The sequence below is a fragment of the Podarcis filfolensis genome, assembly GCF_964270895.1.
Source record: "Podarcis filfolensis genome assembly, chromosome: Z".
NCBI classification, from domain to species: domain Eukaryota; kingdom Metazoa; phylum Chordata; class Lepidosauria; order Squamata; family Lacertidae; genus Podarcis; species Podarcis filfolensis.
Window position 1 is genome coordinate 41,564,925 of NC_139617.1, and position 17,688 is coordinate 41,582,612.

The 17,688-nt window shown below is 42.2% G+C and overlaps 1 protein-coding gene across 10 annotated transcripts in view; it reads left to right on the forward strand.

The window, feature by feature from the left end:
* CACNA1B (calcium voltage-gated channel subunit alpha1 B) overlaps nucleotides 1–17,688 on the forward strand; it is a 328,172-nt gene that overhangs the window by 264,641 nt on the left and 45,843 nt on the right. For all 10 annotated transcript variants that reach the window (XM_083597112.1, XM_083597115.1, XM_083597114.1 and 7 more), the window contains 2 exons: nucleotides 247–330; nucleotides 15,936–16,052. In XM_083597112.1, coding sequence (XP_083453238.1) covers nucleotides 247–330; nucleotides 15,936–16,052 — 201 coding nt within the window. The remainder of the gene's footprint in view (nucleotides 1–246; nucleotides 331–15,935; nucleotides 16,053–17,688) is intronic.

Below are 17,688 nucleotides of genomic sequence, written 5' to 3' on the forward strand. Positions count from 1 at the left end.
GCTTAATCTGTCCCAGCCAGCATAGCTGATGGTCAGGGATTATGGGAGTTGTAGTCCACCAACATCTGAAAGGCATCAGATTGGAGAGAACTGATTTAGGATGCAAGCCTACCCATGTCTGCTCAGATGTAACTCCCGTTGAATTAAATGGGGTTTACTGTCAGGTAAGTGGGGGTGAGGATTGCAGCCTAGCATGCAGTTTAAACTTCTGAGTAATGCTGCTTGTTGTTGCTTTTGATCTTACAGAATTATTTTCGTGATGCCTGGAACATCTTTGATTTTGTCACAGTCTTGGGAAGTATTACTGATATTTTAGTAACAGAGATTGCGGTGAGTACAGACTGTGCAAACTTGCTTTCTTTAGCTAACAAAATGGTGTTGGGGGGGGATGCAGGCCAAATGATCTTCTCCCCAGTCTGTTGGCGGGTCATTATGAAATGATGTCTGTCAGAAGACTGGGAGAAATGATAGAAGGAACCTGAGCTGCAAAGCCAACATTCAACAATTGCAATGTAAATTTAGGATAAATATTAAGAGCTTTTGAATAAACTATCTAAGGGGGAATTTATTTACTCCTGGTGTAAATGGTATATAATGTTAGATTGTTACTAGAGTAAGTAAACAGGAGCAGCTTATGGAATCACATGCCCTCTTCCCCTTCCTCTCAGCCTCTCTCCTCTCACATGCAGGGGATTTTCCCATGCTTCTTAACCATGGCTAGATGTTATGTCCCATAATTAGTATTGGCTTTGTATATTAACCATGGTTAAAGTCAACTTCTCCTCTCTCCTGTACAAAGGCCTCCAGAGAATGAGATTCCCCTTTGCAGGATCACCTAATTCCCAGGACCATGAGGATTCCACCAGAGTGACCACTGTGTCTTGTCTCAAACTGCCTGGTTCCCTCCTCCAACCATAGTAAAGGGGATTAGTTCAGGAATTTGTCTGCAAAGGGGGGGGGGTTGTCTGCAGTAGAGGAGAGTCTGGGGCACAGGGTCTGTGTGTAATTTCCCAACCTGGTCCCAGTCCCTTAGTGCTAATTTGAGGGTCTGTGTTACATAATTACACCTGCACTGACCTTCATATTGCTCTTCTGTCACTTAGCAGAGTGATTTAGATGGAAAGAGGACTGGGTCTATTCTGTGATTCCATACAAAAGTAAGCCCAAATACGGAATTTGGTATTTGGGTGTATAGTTCAATACCTTGGGTTGTATCCAATGTAGTCTTACACAGAAAACTGATGGTCATGACTAACTTAAGTACGTTCACTTCAGTAGGTCTACACTGAGTAGAACTTAATTGGATACAATCCACTGGGAATTGCACCGTTTTGTTTTCTTTGCTCCCCCCCAAATGTTTCTTGTCCTCAAGAAAATGAAGATAAGTTTGAACAATATTTCAGGAAACTAGGAGGAGTGCTGTGCTTGTAGAGTTCCTATGGTCAGGGTATAGGGTTAGTTGCTGTCAAAGCACTTTCCCAATCCCTCTGATGGACCAGGAACCCAATTTCAAATGCATTTAATTTGCATAATTTATGCTGGAAGGTGCCATAGCTGCATTAAATAGTCCCCAGCATCTTCTTTGAAGTCAATGCCATTTTGTAAACCCTTCCCAAATAGTTCAGGTCATCCTTTCCAAAACCTGTTGCCCATCCAGAAGTTGGCCATGCAGGTTGGGCTAGATGGGAGTTGGAGGCCTCTTGGAGGCCTGTGGTTGGTAAAGGCTCAGCTGTCGCTGGACTCCCATCTCCCACCATCCCTGACTGTTGGATGGCTGATGGGAGATGGAATCCAACAGCAGATGGAGGGACAGAGTTTCCTCACCCCTCATATTTGCTTCCTTCTTGACCATGTCCTTCTGCTTTGTTAGGAACAATTGGTTTCGTGCGCGTCTTTGATATATGTATGTTTTTATTTCAATTGCCCTTTCTTAACCTCTTTCTCCTGTCTATGGCAGTGCATTTTTTTGGTCATTCCCCAGCAGGTCCTGCAATCCCAGATCCTTCTCCTAAATTGCACACAGAATCTGAGGGCCTGACAATAACAATGTGATGAGCAATCTTGTCACCGTTTTTTAAATAAATAAATAAAATTCCAGATGCAGAGGAGAATAATCATCAGCTCCACAGCACATGAAGAGAGAAGATTTTAGCATTCCTTTCCCAGCTGAGTTCTTGGTGAACACACACCCTAGTAATTAGCACCAGTGGCACCAATAGGGGGGGGGGTTTCCCCCTCTTTCCATACTAATTACTACATAGCAAATTATCTTTTTACCAATCAGTATTCACTGAGATTTTTATTGATGTTTCATTGCTCCTCCAAATTTTGTGTAGTGTAAAAAAGTCTTGTTACATTTTTACAAAAGGCATTTTTATAAGCATTTAAATGGAGGACAGATTCTTTACTGAGACATCAGCTGGGAAGAGGCTTAAAACTCTTCTTTGAAAAGAAACAGTAATAACAAAGAAAAAGAATAAAGGGTGGTTACTGTAACACAGGCTAGCTGGACCCTGGGAGAATGGATGGGGTGGGAAACAAAGAGATATTGGCTGAATTGTAGACAGTGCTGGCTTTAGGACTGGCAGCAGTTATGGGGACTCCAGCAGAGCACTTTCAATGTGCTCCCTTAATCTGCAAGAGGAAGTTGACTGTTGCAAACTGAAGCATCCTCAGCCTTCTTAGGCACCCCTTGCACTGTGGTAGAGCCAGAAGCAGCTCACTGTATAGGGAAGTGCCACTCTATGCAGCTTCCCAGCAGATGGATCGCTGTTGCTTGCTGGTGAGTGAGAGGGGCAAGACAGCAGGAAGATTCATACAGGGAAAATCCACCAGCAGCAGTGCCAGATTGACTTTGCCAGTGCATTTGCACCATGCTGACCTGCCTGCCAGCTTGCTCCTCTCCCTACCAGTAACAAATGGTGACTCACCTGCCAGGAAGCTAGCCTTGCAGCTCTGACCCACCCAGCCAAGAAACCACTTTGGAGAGCTATGTACCCTCTGCTAGCCTTGGAAGCCATATCCTTTCCCCCCTCTGGAGCTGGCCACCCAGCCAAGAAATCATTGCTTGTATAGATGTATAGGATTGAAATGATACTTTTGTAAACCCTCCAATAGCATTATCCCAGGCAGTACTGTGTATATTTTGAATTGGTTTGGTCACTGGTACGATGATGTATTTTTCAACCATCTGTGGTTTGAATTTATTGTATTTTACTGTCAACATGCCAGTAATTTATATTCTTTTACTGTCAACATGTCTTTTATGAAACTATGTCTCTGAACAGTGAAGGAAGGTAGGAGGTATTTGTGTATGCAGCCATTCCCACCTCCTCTGCTCTCTCCCAGTTGCTCTGTCCAAGCTCAGCAATTTTGGAATGTTCGGACCCCATTTTTATGATGTCTCCATTCAGGAATTTTACTCAGAGCTGAGCTAAAATTTCTCAGTAAACAGAATTGCTGAAATTTACTGTCTCTTTTGCACACATCCCCCTCATGCGTAGAAAATGTGGTCCACTTTGCAGGATTTCTCTGAATATTCTCCACTGTTTTTGTGTGGCCACCACACACATACCACACAATATCTTGCAGCAACAGAAGATTTTGGGCAGCACAAAGGATTCAAAATGGCAGCCAACATAAAATAGCCACTTGCCAAGACCTTAGGAAAATATAAGGAAGTTGTTCTATTTTCACTGACAATAGTAAACCCCACCCCAGAAAAAAAAAACAACTGTTGGTGAAATTCAGTGAAATGAAATTAAAATGGAACAGGGCTTTTTGGAGGGAGAAGAGGAATTCTGTCTGAGACCCTAGAAAGCCACTACCATTCAAAGTAGACAAAAATTGAGATAGTTGAAAAACATGATTTGCCCTAGAAGAAGGCAGTTTCCTATGGTCAAAGCAAGACAAATGGAAGACTAATACCTCAGTGTTAGAGCATAGGAGTGGTCCCTTTCTGAAATCCTGGAGAGCTGTGACCAGTAAGCCTAGACAAAACTGAGCTTGATGGACGTATGGGTTGCAGCCAACTAAGTTTTGCTCAGCGTGGGTCTGTTACTGTACTTGAGTTAGCCATTCCTAAAAATTTCAGTGGGTCATCTCTAAGTAGAGTTAACACTGGATACCCTGTGTTCTCACAAATAGGAAGGGGAATCTTGGGAGATAATCTAGGCATGACTTCAGTTTGACCACACAGCTCACTGCTATGTGGACAGGGCCACTTCTGAGAAGAATAGCAAGCTTCAGGGAGCTCAGCTTGTATTCCAGGGCAGCTATCCAAGAGCTAGTATCTTCGTCCAAGAATGCCAGCTCACCTGGTCATCCACTGCCCTTTTTTCCCTAGGAGTGGCTCAGCAACCAGCAGAAGTGCCAAGGCATAAAGATAAAAGGAGAGAAAAATGTGTTGATAAATTTGTTTTTCTTTTAGCATCATTATTGTGTCATTTGTAATTTCCTCTGTGAGTGCTTTGAATTATGTTTCTTTCTTTCTTTCTTTCTTCTATCTATCTATCTATCTATCTATCTATCTATCTATCTATCTATCTATATCTATCTATCTATCTCTGCAGGCAAATAAAAGGGAGGTATGTCAGTTTCCCTGCCAGCACTCACTTCAAACTGATTTACAGGGAAGACTTTTAACTTTGATTACTGCAAAGGATCAAATTGATTTACACCACTAACTGCTTTTGGGGCAGGATTCAATTGCATTTCATAGGGCAAATTTTAATGTAGAAGGTGTTGGACTCCAACTCCTATCAGCACCAGCCAGCATAGCCAATAGTGAGGGATGGTGGGAGTTGTAGTCCCAACAACATTTGGAGGAACCGTGCTGAGACAGGCTAATTTAGGCTCTGGTCTGTGACTCCAATGGGAGTAAAAGAACATATTCATGACAAGTGTTTCCTCTAACAATTAGTCGTAGCTATGTTTGATTAGCGTGTAAGCATGCATGTTTAGCATGGGGAAAGAGAAGACTAAGAGGTCATCTTTAAATACCTGAAGGGCTGTCACATAGAGGATGGAACAAGCTGCTCCAGAATACTACTCAAACCAGGAGATTCTGATTGTTAGGAAGAGGTTTCTGAGAGTAAGAGCTGTTTGGCAGTAGAACAGACTACCTCCTAAGGTGGTGGACTCTTCACTACTGGAGGTTTTTAAAAAGAGGTTGGATAGTCTTCTGTCAGTGTTTCTTTAGCTGTGATTTCTGCATTGCAGAGGATTGTACTAGATGACCTTTGGAGATCCCTTCCAGCTGTACAATTCCATGTTTGTCTCAGAGTTTCTTTCAGTGTCCTCAGAAAGCTACCAATAGAATAAAAAAGAATAATCAATAAACAATGGGGAAAACCCTGCAATTGTTGATGGTCCTCCTGTTTCTGACTCTCCTTGCCTCTTAGCCCAAGCAAGCACCATATAAGAAGGGCATTTGAGAAACCGCAGGGTCTCAGGGCACAGTGATTGGTGCCCATGGTGTGTCCCTGCAACTTAATCAAACTATCCTGTAGGATGGCATTGTGTTGACTGCATATGCCACTGGCTTTCCCACCACATGTGTTAAGTGTAAATGGGCACACACCAGGTGCTGCCAGCTACCAGTTCATTGAGTATTCCTCCTGATTTGTTTGCAGCAAGATTACACCATGTTAGCTTTTTAAAATGAATGTCAAATCTGATTTGTTTGTGGAGAGATTATATGATGTTGCATTGGAGCCGGGGTTGGCAACGTGTGGCCCATGGGCCAGATTAAGCCCACAAATACTGTTTTACCGGCCCACAAGCCACCCCCAAACCGAGCTGCCTGCTCAGCCAGTCCCCCGTGCACTGCGCTAAAGCAGCACAGCGCAGGGACTCACAGAATGGCGCCAGAAATCGCGTATGCACATGCGCAGATACCGGAAATTGCATCTGTGCATGACCAGACGCCGAAAATTGCTTCTGCACGGGTGCAATTTTTGGCATCTGGGCATGCGCAGAAGTGATTTCCGGTTCTGTGGACATGCGCAGACATGATTTCCGGTGTCACACTGCACCAGTCCAGCCCACAGATGATCTCCGTGGGAGTGATCTGGTCCATGGCCGGTAAGCCTTGCCAACCCCTGCATTAGAGCAAGCATTATACTTTCCAGTGCATTTTCCTGTCACTTTCCTTATCATGAAAGGTTCATGGGGGTGGGGATCAGGCTTGTTGTGCAAGAACTCCTAATCAGCTAGAACTGAGCAACATGAATCTGACATGTGATTGGATCCTGTTCCAAAATAGTGACAGCCGGGAAGCGTCCACAGTGGTTTGAACTGGCCTTTAGCCACATAAGGAAACTGTAGAAACATTTGTGACAGGATCTCTCTGAATGCAAATTATGAAACTGGCATCTCTCTCTTTGCCTGGGAATAATAACAATATTAAAAAGACAGCCCAAAAAGGTGTTTGTTAAGTGTGTGTTAATTTGCATTATGGTACAAAATGCAAATGGTTTGATTGCACTGTGTTTCCTTGCAGGCCTTTATTGTTCTTAGAAAAGTAACTTTTTAAAAATAAGCACCTTCACTCCCCTTTCCCGTACAAAGTTTATGCTTTTGTTCCCAATGACTCATTTTCTCTTTTTGTTTTTCTGTTTCTGTTTTATTTCTCCCTTCCCTTCCTGCTGAATCACGCCATCCAATCAACAACATACAATGCGAAAAACCCATGTCTCCGTCTGTATGTTGCCTGCCCTGCCGCTCAAAACCCAAAAAACCCAAAAAATATTATCTAAATTCAAAAACTTGTAAATAACCTTGCAAAATATTCATCCATGAAAACGTCAAATATAGGACACGGTTGGTTGCATTGAATTTCTTCTAAAACAAAATATTTAAATTTCTTGCTTTTTTATTTTTCCTTAATATTTGTTTCGCTTTCACTTTCCTTGTTTGTGAGATTTCTGATTGCACTGGTGATGGGGAAATAAAGCTTCCCTGTCTGTCTAGCTGCATTGTGGGTCATGACTGGGCTTTGCTTTGTACCATCATCTTTCTATTGGCTACTTGGTAATTGGATAGAATCTGCCATTTTACCAGTAGCCATTTTACTCTTTCTTCATTCCTTGTCTTCCTATAACTGATGAGAGGGGGAACTCGCATCTGCATTGTAAATTAACAACATTATTATGCTTTGCTTGCTGCATTCACTGCCTTGTCTTTTCCGAGGTCGGCTTTTAAAAGGCTAGTTCTGGTGTTAAACGTTTTAGATTTGAATTATATTAATAGTTTCTTTCTTGGGCTGTGTGCAGAATGCACACATAGAAATCATTGGGCTTCAGACAGCCATGGTTAATGTGGATCCATTGGTTTCAATGGGTCTGTTCTGATTTATTGAAACTGACAACATGGAAATTGCTGGGTACTTATAAGACTCAGAACACAGGCCCGCAACACATTTCCATAACATATGCATATGCTAATGTATATGCATAGATGCAAATTTCAGCTGATTTTCAGAGAGCAGTGGAAAAACCCCCAACTCTGACTGAGTTATGGTGTGCCAACAAGATTTTCTGGGCCCTTTACCCCAACTGCTATCTATTTGCAAGAAATGTTAATAGTCTACATATGAAAACTTAAAAGTTTATTTGCCTCCATTTAAATTATAAATTGGGATGCGGGTGGCACTGTGGGTTAAACCACAGAGCCTAGGACTTGCCGATCAGAAGCTCGGTGGTTCAAATCCCTGTGACAGGGTGAGCTCCCGTTGCTCGGTCCCTGCTCCTGCCAACCTAGCAGTTTGAAAGCACGTGAAAGTGCAAGTACATAAATAGGTACCGCTCCAGCGGGAAGGTAAACGCCATTTCCGTGCGCTGCTCTGGTTCGCCAAAGCAGTTTAGTCATGCTGGCCACATGACCCGGAAGCTGTACGCCGGCTCCCTCAGCCAGTAAAGCGAGATGAGCGCCGCAACCCCAGAGCCATCTGCGACTGGACCTAATGGTCAGGGGTCCCTTTACCTTTACCTAGATTATAAATTATAAATTTAAATTATAAGAGGGGCCAGGGGTGAACAAAGACGTCATGCCACCCGGGGCGGGACATTGCTACGTAGGGCACATGTGTGGCATCGCTACGTATGACGCATGTGCTGTACATAGCGACGCTGCACATGCGCTGTACATAGCGGTTTGCCGCCAGTGCCGGGATCCTCTTTTCATGGTTGCAGCCACGAACGGAGGATACTCCACATGTGGTTGCAGCGGTGTGATGGCTGCTCATGTTGCCGCGAGCCCCGTGGGGTGCCTTCTTGTCACCTCCCCAGACATGGCACCCGGGGTGCAACCCCCCACCCCCCCTTGCGATGCCACTGCCTGGGGTTTGACTGCACTTTACAGATTTTTGAGCAAGTGCCTTGAACACCCTCTCTAGTCACTTTTCTCTCCTCTCCAGCACATGCTCACCCACTTCACTGTTCCAAGGCTTTTACTCAGATCCAGATCCTACAGATCTGGTATCATTCTAAGTATCATTCTTCCCACTTCCTCCTTCACATCTGTGCATTTCAGGGGAGGAAAAAGGTAACCATCCTTGCCATGTCATGACCAAGAGGACTCTGGAGGGGCTCAGACACTTCATGGGTGCCATGGGAAGACCCCAAGAGCAAATTTTCACTCACAGGAATCACGCTGACAATCTCTGCTGTAATCAAAGCTTTTTTAAAAAAAATAAATTAAAAGGTAGTGAAGGAATAGGCAATCCGAGACCAGGCATATGAGTCCTGGGTCTTGAGCCACTCTTGACTGACATTATACTCAATATTGTTGGAAACTAGAAATACAGATGTATTGAGTTACCTCTCTCTGTGCATGCTGACTGCCTAGACTTATTGGACAGGAGTTGGTTCTGCTGGCTGTTTCTGTTGCTCGAGCCACTGAGTTCTCTGCAAACTGATGCTGAGAATGGTCCTGTGAAAGCTTTGTAAATGCTGATAAACTCTAATTTTCCAGGGCTGCTACTTATCCCCAGTTTTTTATGTAGTCTTCAACAGCAGACAACAGTTTACGGAAAGGAGCTGAATATGCGGAATAAACAGCAGGTTTGGGAGTGCAGCTGCCACAAATCCCCAAGTCCAACAGAACCCCAAGTAGAGAAATTTTCTTCCACTGGCTGCCCTAACAATGTAACATGATGTGGACATTTCACCCGCTTCACATACACCTACTCAACAGTCTAGCATCCTGGCCACATATTGATCTTTAATTTGATAGCTGAGAATTTAAGTTTGCTAATTGACTTGTCACAAAGAAGATATTCTTCCTCTAGCTCACTTTTAGTCTCAGAAGCTGTAGCTCACATTTAAAGAAAGTAGTTAGGGGAGTGTCTTTGAAAAAAATATGAATTGGGTGTGTCATATTGAAGAATGCTCTATTAAAACTATTTTGGAGCAGCTCAAAATTTTTACTTGCTCTGATGTTATGCCAAAGGGATGCCAGGGCATCAGCAACTGATAATGGTCACAATTTAAAGTTACGTGATTAGTAAATTCATTCATCAAAACTGAGTTTACAAGGACAGAATTGCAAGTGGAATTCCACCCTGCATATATATTCCTTTTCTTTCCTAATTGTAGTCTTCAAATGCAGATTAGAAGCTGCTATTATTACTACTACTACTACACAGCTATTTAAAAAGAAAATAAAGGCAACTTGAATTTATATTTTTGCTAAAAAGTACCATTTTTATGTTGTTTTGATGCTGTCAGAAACCTTGAACCTCCATCAGGAAAGAAAGGCAGGTGTATTAACTTGAGGGCAGAGGTGGGTGGGACACAAATGAACAGCTTAAAAATAACACAACTGAAACTAAGATTTCTTAGCTTTTCCATTTGTCCACCTTGAGCAGCCCAGGAGAATTCTTGCTTGCTTTGCTTTGCTGTGAGCTTGCTCGGTGTTGTCTACTCATTTGGTGGGCATCTCTTCTTTTTTTTTTGCTTTTCTCTTTTCTCTTTATTTGAGGATTGAGTCCCATGTATGGTGTAGACACCCTACTCTGAGCTGCTTACCTCTTTAAAAAGAAACAAACAGAAAACTGCCGGCCAAGCCAAATGCATGCTTAGCGGCTGTTTCCCTTGAATCTTGACAGAGCTGGTGGAATGTAGCACTGCTGGTGCAACCATCAGCTGACTGGCATATGAATAAATAGCCGGATAAACCTGTGAGTCTCTTGAGCTTAAATTAGCAAGGTGTGTGGGGTAGGGTTGGGGAGGCAGCTTTCATCCTGGAAGCCATCTAATAGTACAGGGGTGGGGAACCTTTTTCTGCCCAAGGGCCACATCTTCTTTTTGGCAATCTTCCAAGGGCCACCTATCAGTGGTGGGCAGGGCCAGAGGCAAAAGTGGGTGTAGCAATGGGTGTAAAATTTGGCCTTTGAATAATAGTTAAGTTTGTACATACATCTGTCTCGGTCCTCCATCCAGGCAAGCAAAATGTTTTTTTTTTTTTTTTTATAATATATTTATTAAAGTTTTCAAATAAAACATATATCAAATAAGCACTTATCGTTGTCCATTTAACATCTTTCAATTGTTACATGGGACTCCCCCACACCTCCCGCATACACTTACATCATTATTAAATTATTTTCAAGCAAATTATCATTTAACTCATCTTAATTAATAATCTTAATTTGGTTTGACATATAATTCGACTTTAAATCTATTTTAATGGTAGACAATTGTCTGCACTGGCATCCTATTCAGCACTCAGCCAGATTACAATATTTTTGTAAATAAGTCTTAAATTTCCTCCAGTCTTCTTCCATCCTTTCTTCTCCCTGGTCTCGAATTCTGCCGGTCATCTCGGCTAGTTGCATATAGTCCATCAGTTGCATCTGCCATTCTTCCACAGTGGGTAGCTCCTGAGTTTTCCAATTCTTGGCAATTAATATTCTTGCTGCTGTTGTTGCGTACAAAAAGAATGTTCTGTCCTCTTTTAACACACTCTGGCCGACAATACCCAGGAGAAAGGCCTCTGCTTTCTTAGTAAAGGTGTATTTAAACACCTTTTTTAATTCATTATATATTTTCTCCCAAAAGGCCTTCACTCTAGGGCAGGTCCACCAGAGGTGAAAAAATGTTCCTTCATTTTCCTTACACTTCCAACATTTGCTATCAGACGAATGGTATATTTTAGCCAGTTTGACAGGGGTCATGTACCATCTATACATCATTTTCATCACATTTTCCTTCAACGCATTACATGCAGTGAAGTTCAGCCCAGAGGTCCACAACCTTTCCCAATCTTCAAACATAATATTATACCCAATATCCTGCGCCCATTTTATCATTGTTGATTTTACCATTTCGTCATGTGTGTTCCATTTCAGCAGCAAGTTATACATTCTTGAAAGTACCTTAGTCTTAGGTTCTAACAGTTCAGTTTCTAACTTTGACTTTTCCACTTGGAATCCTAACTTTTTGTCGTTTTTAAACACTTCTTTAATCTGAGCATAGTGTAACCAGTCTCGCACTTTGTCTCTCATCTTTTCTAAACTCTGCAATTTCCAGTTGTCACCATCCTTTTCTATTATCTCCCAATATTTTGGCCAATTGGCCTCCATATTGGCTCTTTTCCGAGCCTTAGCCTCCAGGGGTGACAGCCACCTCGGAGTTTTATTCTCCAGTAAGTCTTTATATTTTGTCCAGACATTAAAAACTGATTTTCTGACAATATGGTTCTTGAAGGCCTTATTTATCTTAGCTTTATCATACCATAAATATGCATGCCATCCAAACGCATTATTAAAACCTTCCAAATCCAAGACATCCGTATCTTCAAGAAGTAACCAATCTTTTAACCAGCAGAAAGCTGCAGCTTCATAATACAACTTTAAGTCTGGCAGGGCAAAGCCCCCTCTTTCTTTCGCATCTGTTAATATTTTAAATTTGATTCTGGGCTTTTTGCCCTGCCAGACAAATTTAGAGATATCTTTCTGCCACTTCCGGAAGCACTCTGTCTTGTCTACAATCTGCAGTGTCTGAAACAAAAATAACATTTTTGGCAATACATTCATCTTGATGGCAGCTATTCGGCCTAGCAATGAAAGTTTTAATCTTGACCAACTATCCAAGTCTCTCTTAATCTCTGACCAACATTTTTCATAATTATCTTTAAATAAACTCAGATTTTTTGCTGTTATGTTTACCCCTAGGTATTTAACTTTTTTAACCACATTTAGTTCTGTCTCTTTCTGAAGCTGTTCCAACTCAATATCTGTCATGTTTTTCCCCAGAACTTTAGTTTTTTGCTTATTTAACTTAAATCCTGCCACTCGACCAAAGTTTTGAATCAGTTGTAGTACTCTTTTCAAACTAGACTCCGGCTCCTGTAATGTCAGAACTAGGTCATCTGCAAAAGCTTTAAGTTTATATTGTTTCGCTCCGACCTGAATCCCTTCCACCAACCGGTCCCCCCTAATCATATTCAGGAGCACTTCCAGAACCGAAATAAACAGTAATGGGGAAATCGGGCAGCCTTGTCGTGTACCTTTTTCAATTTTAAACTCTTCTGTAACCACATTGTTAACTATCAGTTTAGCCTTTTGTTCTGAATATATTGCCTCAATCCCGTTCTCAAACCCCCGTCCCACTCCCATTTCTTTTAAGTTCCCCTTCATAAATTTCCAAGAAATGTTGTCAAAGGCTTTCTCCGCGTCTATAAAAATTAAAGCTGCTTTGGTGTTTATGTTTGTTTGTAAAAGTTCCAATATGTCTATAATGTTCCTTGTGTTAGTAAACATATGTCTGCCCGGGAGAAAGCCTGCCTGGTCTTTATGGATTATCTCACTTAAAACTTTCTTAAATCTTCGTGCCAAAACATCTGCAAATATTTTGTAATCCACATTTAAAAGGGAGATGGGACGGTAATTCTTAAGTTGTGTCTTTTCAGTTTCTGACTTTGGAATCAATGTGATAAATGCTTCTTTCCACGATTCAGGCGCCTTCTTCCCCTCCATTATTTCATTACTGACCTCCAACAAAGGTTGTATCAAATAATCCTTCAATGTCTTATAGTAGTTAGAGGTCAGTCCATCTGGCCCTGGTGATTTGCCCTGTTTCAGACTCAGGATGGCCTGTTCAATCTCTTGTTGTGTTATTTTGCCATTTAAAATTGTTCTGTTTTCTTCTGACAGCTTTGCTAATCCATTTCTCTCCAAAAATTGTGTAATCTCTATTTCATCTTGTGGCCCTTGAGTATATAACTTTTTAAAATACCTCTGGAAGCACTTTCTAATCTCTCCCGGGTTCTGAATGTTCCTTCCTTCAACCTCTAAGTTTGTTACTGTATTTAATCTTTGTCTCCTTTTCAACTGCCAAGCTAGCAGTTTCCCACATTTATTTGCCGATTCAAAAGTTTTTTGTTTCATTGTTTTAATCTTCCATTCTATTTCCTGATTTATCAGCTTGGAATATTGCGCCTGATAAAGTTTAATTTCTCTCAGAATCGGTTGGGACTTCGGGTTAGATCTTAACTTCTTCTCCAACTCTTTGATACTTTCCAGAATTTTATCTTTCTTTTCATTTTGCAGTCTTTTCTTTAAGGAATTCTGTTGGATCAAGAACCCTCTCATCACAGCTTTACTTGCATCCCAGATAATTCTTTTTTCCACCGTAGTGTTCAAATTAATCTCAAAATAGTCCTTTAAGGTTTTTTGGGCCTTCTTTACAATTCTTTGATCTCTAAACAGGCCATCATTCATCTTCCATCTAAAGGAGCCGATTGGGATCAATGTCATATCCATTCTCAAGGCGTTATGGTCGGAGCATGTTTTGGGGCAGATTTCCACCTTCCTCACCTTAGGTGCCAGACTTCTAGTTATCCATATTTGGTCGATTCGTGTCCAAGTCAGTTGAGCTTCAGAAAAGAATGTTCCTTCTCTTCCCAAGGGGTTTCTAACTCTCCAGATGTCAACCCAGTCCATATTGTCAGTCATTTCAAAAAAGGTCTTAGGTAGTCTTCCCTCTTTAGTAATGTTCTGGTTCTGTGACTTATCCATATTTGTTGATACGACCCCATTCATGTCCCCCATCATGATGACGTTGTTGTAATCCAGATAGTCCAGCATGATCTCATGCAACTTCTTATAAAAATCCGATTTTCCTTCATTTGGAGCATAAATTCCTAATGTCAAAATTTTTTCTCCTTGATACTGTATTTCTATTGCGAGGATTCTTCCACTTTCGTCTTTAAAGAGAAATTTTGGTGAAAGGCTCTCTTTTGCATAGATCACTACACCTCTCTTTTTAACTGTATCCGATGATATAAATTCTTGACCAAGCCTTTTATTTATTAACACCTTTCTATGGAGCCTAATCACATGCGTTTCTTGTAAGCATATAATGTCCAATTGTTCCTTTTTTAAAATATGAAAAATTTTAGACCTTTTTTCGGGACTGTTACAGCCATTTATGTTCCAACTCAAAAGCTGCAGAGACATCCTGGATAGATCTGGTTATTCTTTCTGGGGTGGTACCTTGTTCTCCGGTCCTTGAGGATCCGAGGGGGCGGGCTCCCCTGGAGGTTCTGGCGCTGGCAATCCAAGTCCTTTGTGGAGGTCTTCTCCGTGTGCTCCCAAAAACTTGTCTCTATCTTCCACTGTTTTGATTTTGATCTTTCTCCCTCTGTAGGTAAAGGATAATCCTTGTGGAAACTCCCACCTGAAGATAATTGCGTTGCTTCTCAACAGTCTTGCCAATTCCGTGTAATTAGATCTAAGGTCCAGCAACTGCTTAGGAATGTCCTTGTAGATTTCAATTCTCTCAGGCAAGCAAAATGAATGATCAGAGTTGAACGACATTTCTTAGCCAGTCAAAAGTGGTCAGGGTGCAGAACAGTGCCATTGTGAGCCAAATAGAAAGACCTGAGGGGCCCTGGGCTTGAGGTTCCCCACCCCTACAAATGGTAAAAGATGAAGGGTGGTGGGGAAAAAACAAGTCTTTAACCTGCTTAGCTTTCCTTCAAGGCCCCTGTCTGACTGTGGTACCTCTCCCTGCTCTGTTCTTGAGGAAACCCAAAGTGGGCTTTTATATGTATAGAAAGGAAACAAACTGAAATGAGGCTGCTAAAATTTCCCATTCTGATTTAATTGGCTTCACACCAAACCCAGAGACTATTTGCCGAATAGATGGGAAGTCCCCTGCTCTCATACACCAACATCATTTTTGTTGGATTGGATAGTTAGAGGACTTATTTGTTGTTAATCAGAGAATAAGGCAGAATCAAACAAGAACACCACTGGGGCGGTGGAGATATTTTACACAAAATCCAAGCTCAACTGCTAACATGGTTTTGAACTACCTCAAAGTAAGTTGCCCTATCCCTTTATATAGCATTGAGGAGGCTCACACCTGATCTTTCTTGACATTGATTTTAGGCATAGGTAGGTTCATTTCATATGAGCCTTCCCTGGCTTGGTGCCTTCTAGACGTTGTTTTGGACTCTGACTCCCATCAGCCCCAAACCAGCATGGCCCAATGGTCAGGTTGGGTGGGTGCAGTAGTCCAGTCACATATGAGGGGTCCCTGGTTGACACAGGCTGCTTTAGACATCCCCTAATCACAGCCTACACGATCACAGCTGATAATACTTCCCCATTACTTTCCCTTAACGTGTAGGGTGGGAGGGTTGAAAGCCCAGGAATCCATAAGAGGGATCTCTCCCCTCCGCCTTTCTCTTCCTTTTTTTTTGGCTACCTTCTCCATAGCCAAGGGAGGGACTCTTGTGGAGAGGAGTTTTCTCAAACATGCTGCATGTGGAGTGACCTGCACTGACAAATGTTTCTTTTGGAAGGTTTTCTGGTGGCCGATTTGCTGCTTAGAACGCGAAGCTGGTAATTTTCTTTTCTTTTTTGCGGGCTGTGGCTTCCGATCCCATCTGTGTCTGAAGGACACAAAACCCTTTCCTCTCCGCAGGACAATTTCATCAACCTCAGCTTCCTCCGCCTGTTTCGGGCAGCCAGGCTCATCAAGCTTCTTCGCCAGGGCTACACCATCCGGATCCTCCTCTGGACCTTTGTCCAGTCTTTCAAGGTGAGGTAGAGGATACTTTCTCAGCAGTCTTCCCAAGAGCCAAATGCCATGGGTGGTGGGCAGGACCAGAGGGAAGAGTGGGTGGAGCAACAGATGTAAATTTGACCTCTGTATAGCAGGCTGCTTTGTACCTACACTCACACAGCCCTATCTATCCTCCATCCAGGCAAACAGGAGGCATTATCAGAGTCCAAGGACATGTCCCAGCCAGGCATAAATCACTCAAGGAGGGGACAAAGCAAAGTGGCCTGGGAAAAGTTCAGGGGGTAAATAGAGGGGCCTGGAAGGCGACATTTGGCTGAGGTTCCCCACCTATGGTTTTAACAGAGTGTAGGTAGCCACCTGGGACGCAGGTGGCGCTGCAGATTTGGGATAAATTTGAATACCTAAGTTGACTTTTTAATGGTGAATCCAACCTAACACATACTTCCCAAAACAGTAAGTTAACCGAATCACAGTTACACTTTGAATTTCATGCTTCCATGGAAGAATGAAAGCATTTTTCAAACTATTTAAAGACATATGATAGATACGTGATCAGGATTTGAACTATGAGCAACAGAAGAACTTAAAAGATCATAGCGGTGTTAGATATAAGAGACAGAAGACAAGGTGCTGCAGAGGGAGAGAAATAAGCCACCATGGATAAGGAGGTGGGAAGTCAACAACAACAACAAAAACAAAGAAAAATGTTTCACTATGTATTGAAATGTATGTGTTAATTTTTTGGGAAATTTAATTTTAAAAAATGATTTAAAAATGAAGTTTGTGGTTCGTTTAATTGTGCAATGCGGTTATCCAGCCGGTTACATGTATAAGAAATACAGAAACACATTTACTAAAATACTAATACATTCAAAATGTTTGCAAATGCATATATTAGTAAAAATAACATATGAGGTATTATACTAGACAAAATTGCTTTGCAAACATTTTGAATAACAGGCCATATAGCTTACAATAATATGATGTGAGGCAAAATTTGCACCAAGACCAATGTGAATTTTTGTTAGGAAACAGCCATGAGTTATGTGAGGAAACTTGAAACAGTCAAGGCTTCCCTCAAAGAACCCTGAAAACTGTAACTTGTTTAGGGTGATGAGAATGGTTTCTATTTTCCTCACAGAGCTGTAGTTACCATAGCTCCCTGGAAAAGGGATTGGCTGTAAAACCACTTTGGGAATTGTAGCTCAGCAAGGGAGAAAATAGGGGACTCTCAAGACAACTCTCAAGGGGACGCGCGTGGTGCTGTGGGTTAAACCACAGAGCCTAGGACTTGCCGATCAGAAGGTTGGCTGTTTGAATCCCTGCAATGGGGTGAGCTCCTGTCACTTGGTCCCTGCTCCTGCCAACCTAGCAGTTCGAAAGCACGTCAAAGTGCAAGTAGATAAATAGGTACCGCTCCAGCGGGAAGGTAAACGCTGTTTCTGTGTGCTGCTCTGGTTCGCCAGAAGCAGCTTAGTCCTGCTGGCCACATGACCGGGAAGCTGTATGCCAGCTCCCTTGGCCAATAAAGCGAGATGAGCGCCGCAACCCCAGAGTCGGCCACGACTGGACCTAATGGTCAGGGGTCCCTTTACCTTTACCTTTAACAACTCTCAACACCCTTAACAAACTACAGTTCCCAGGATTTTTT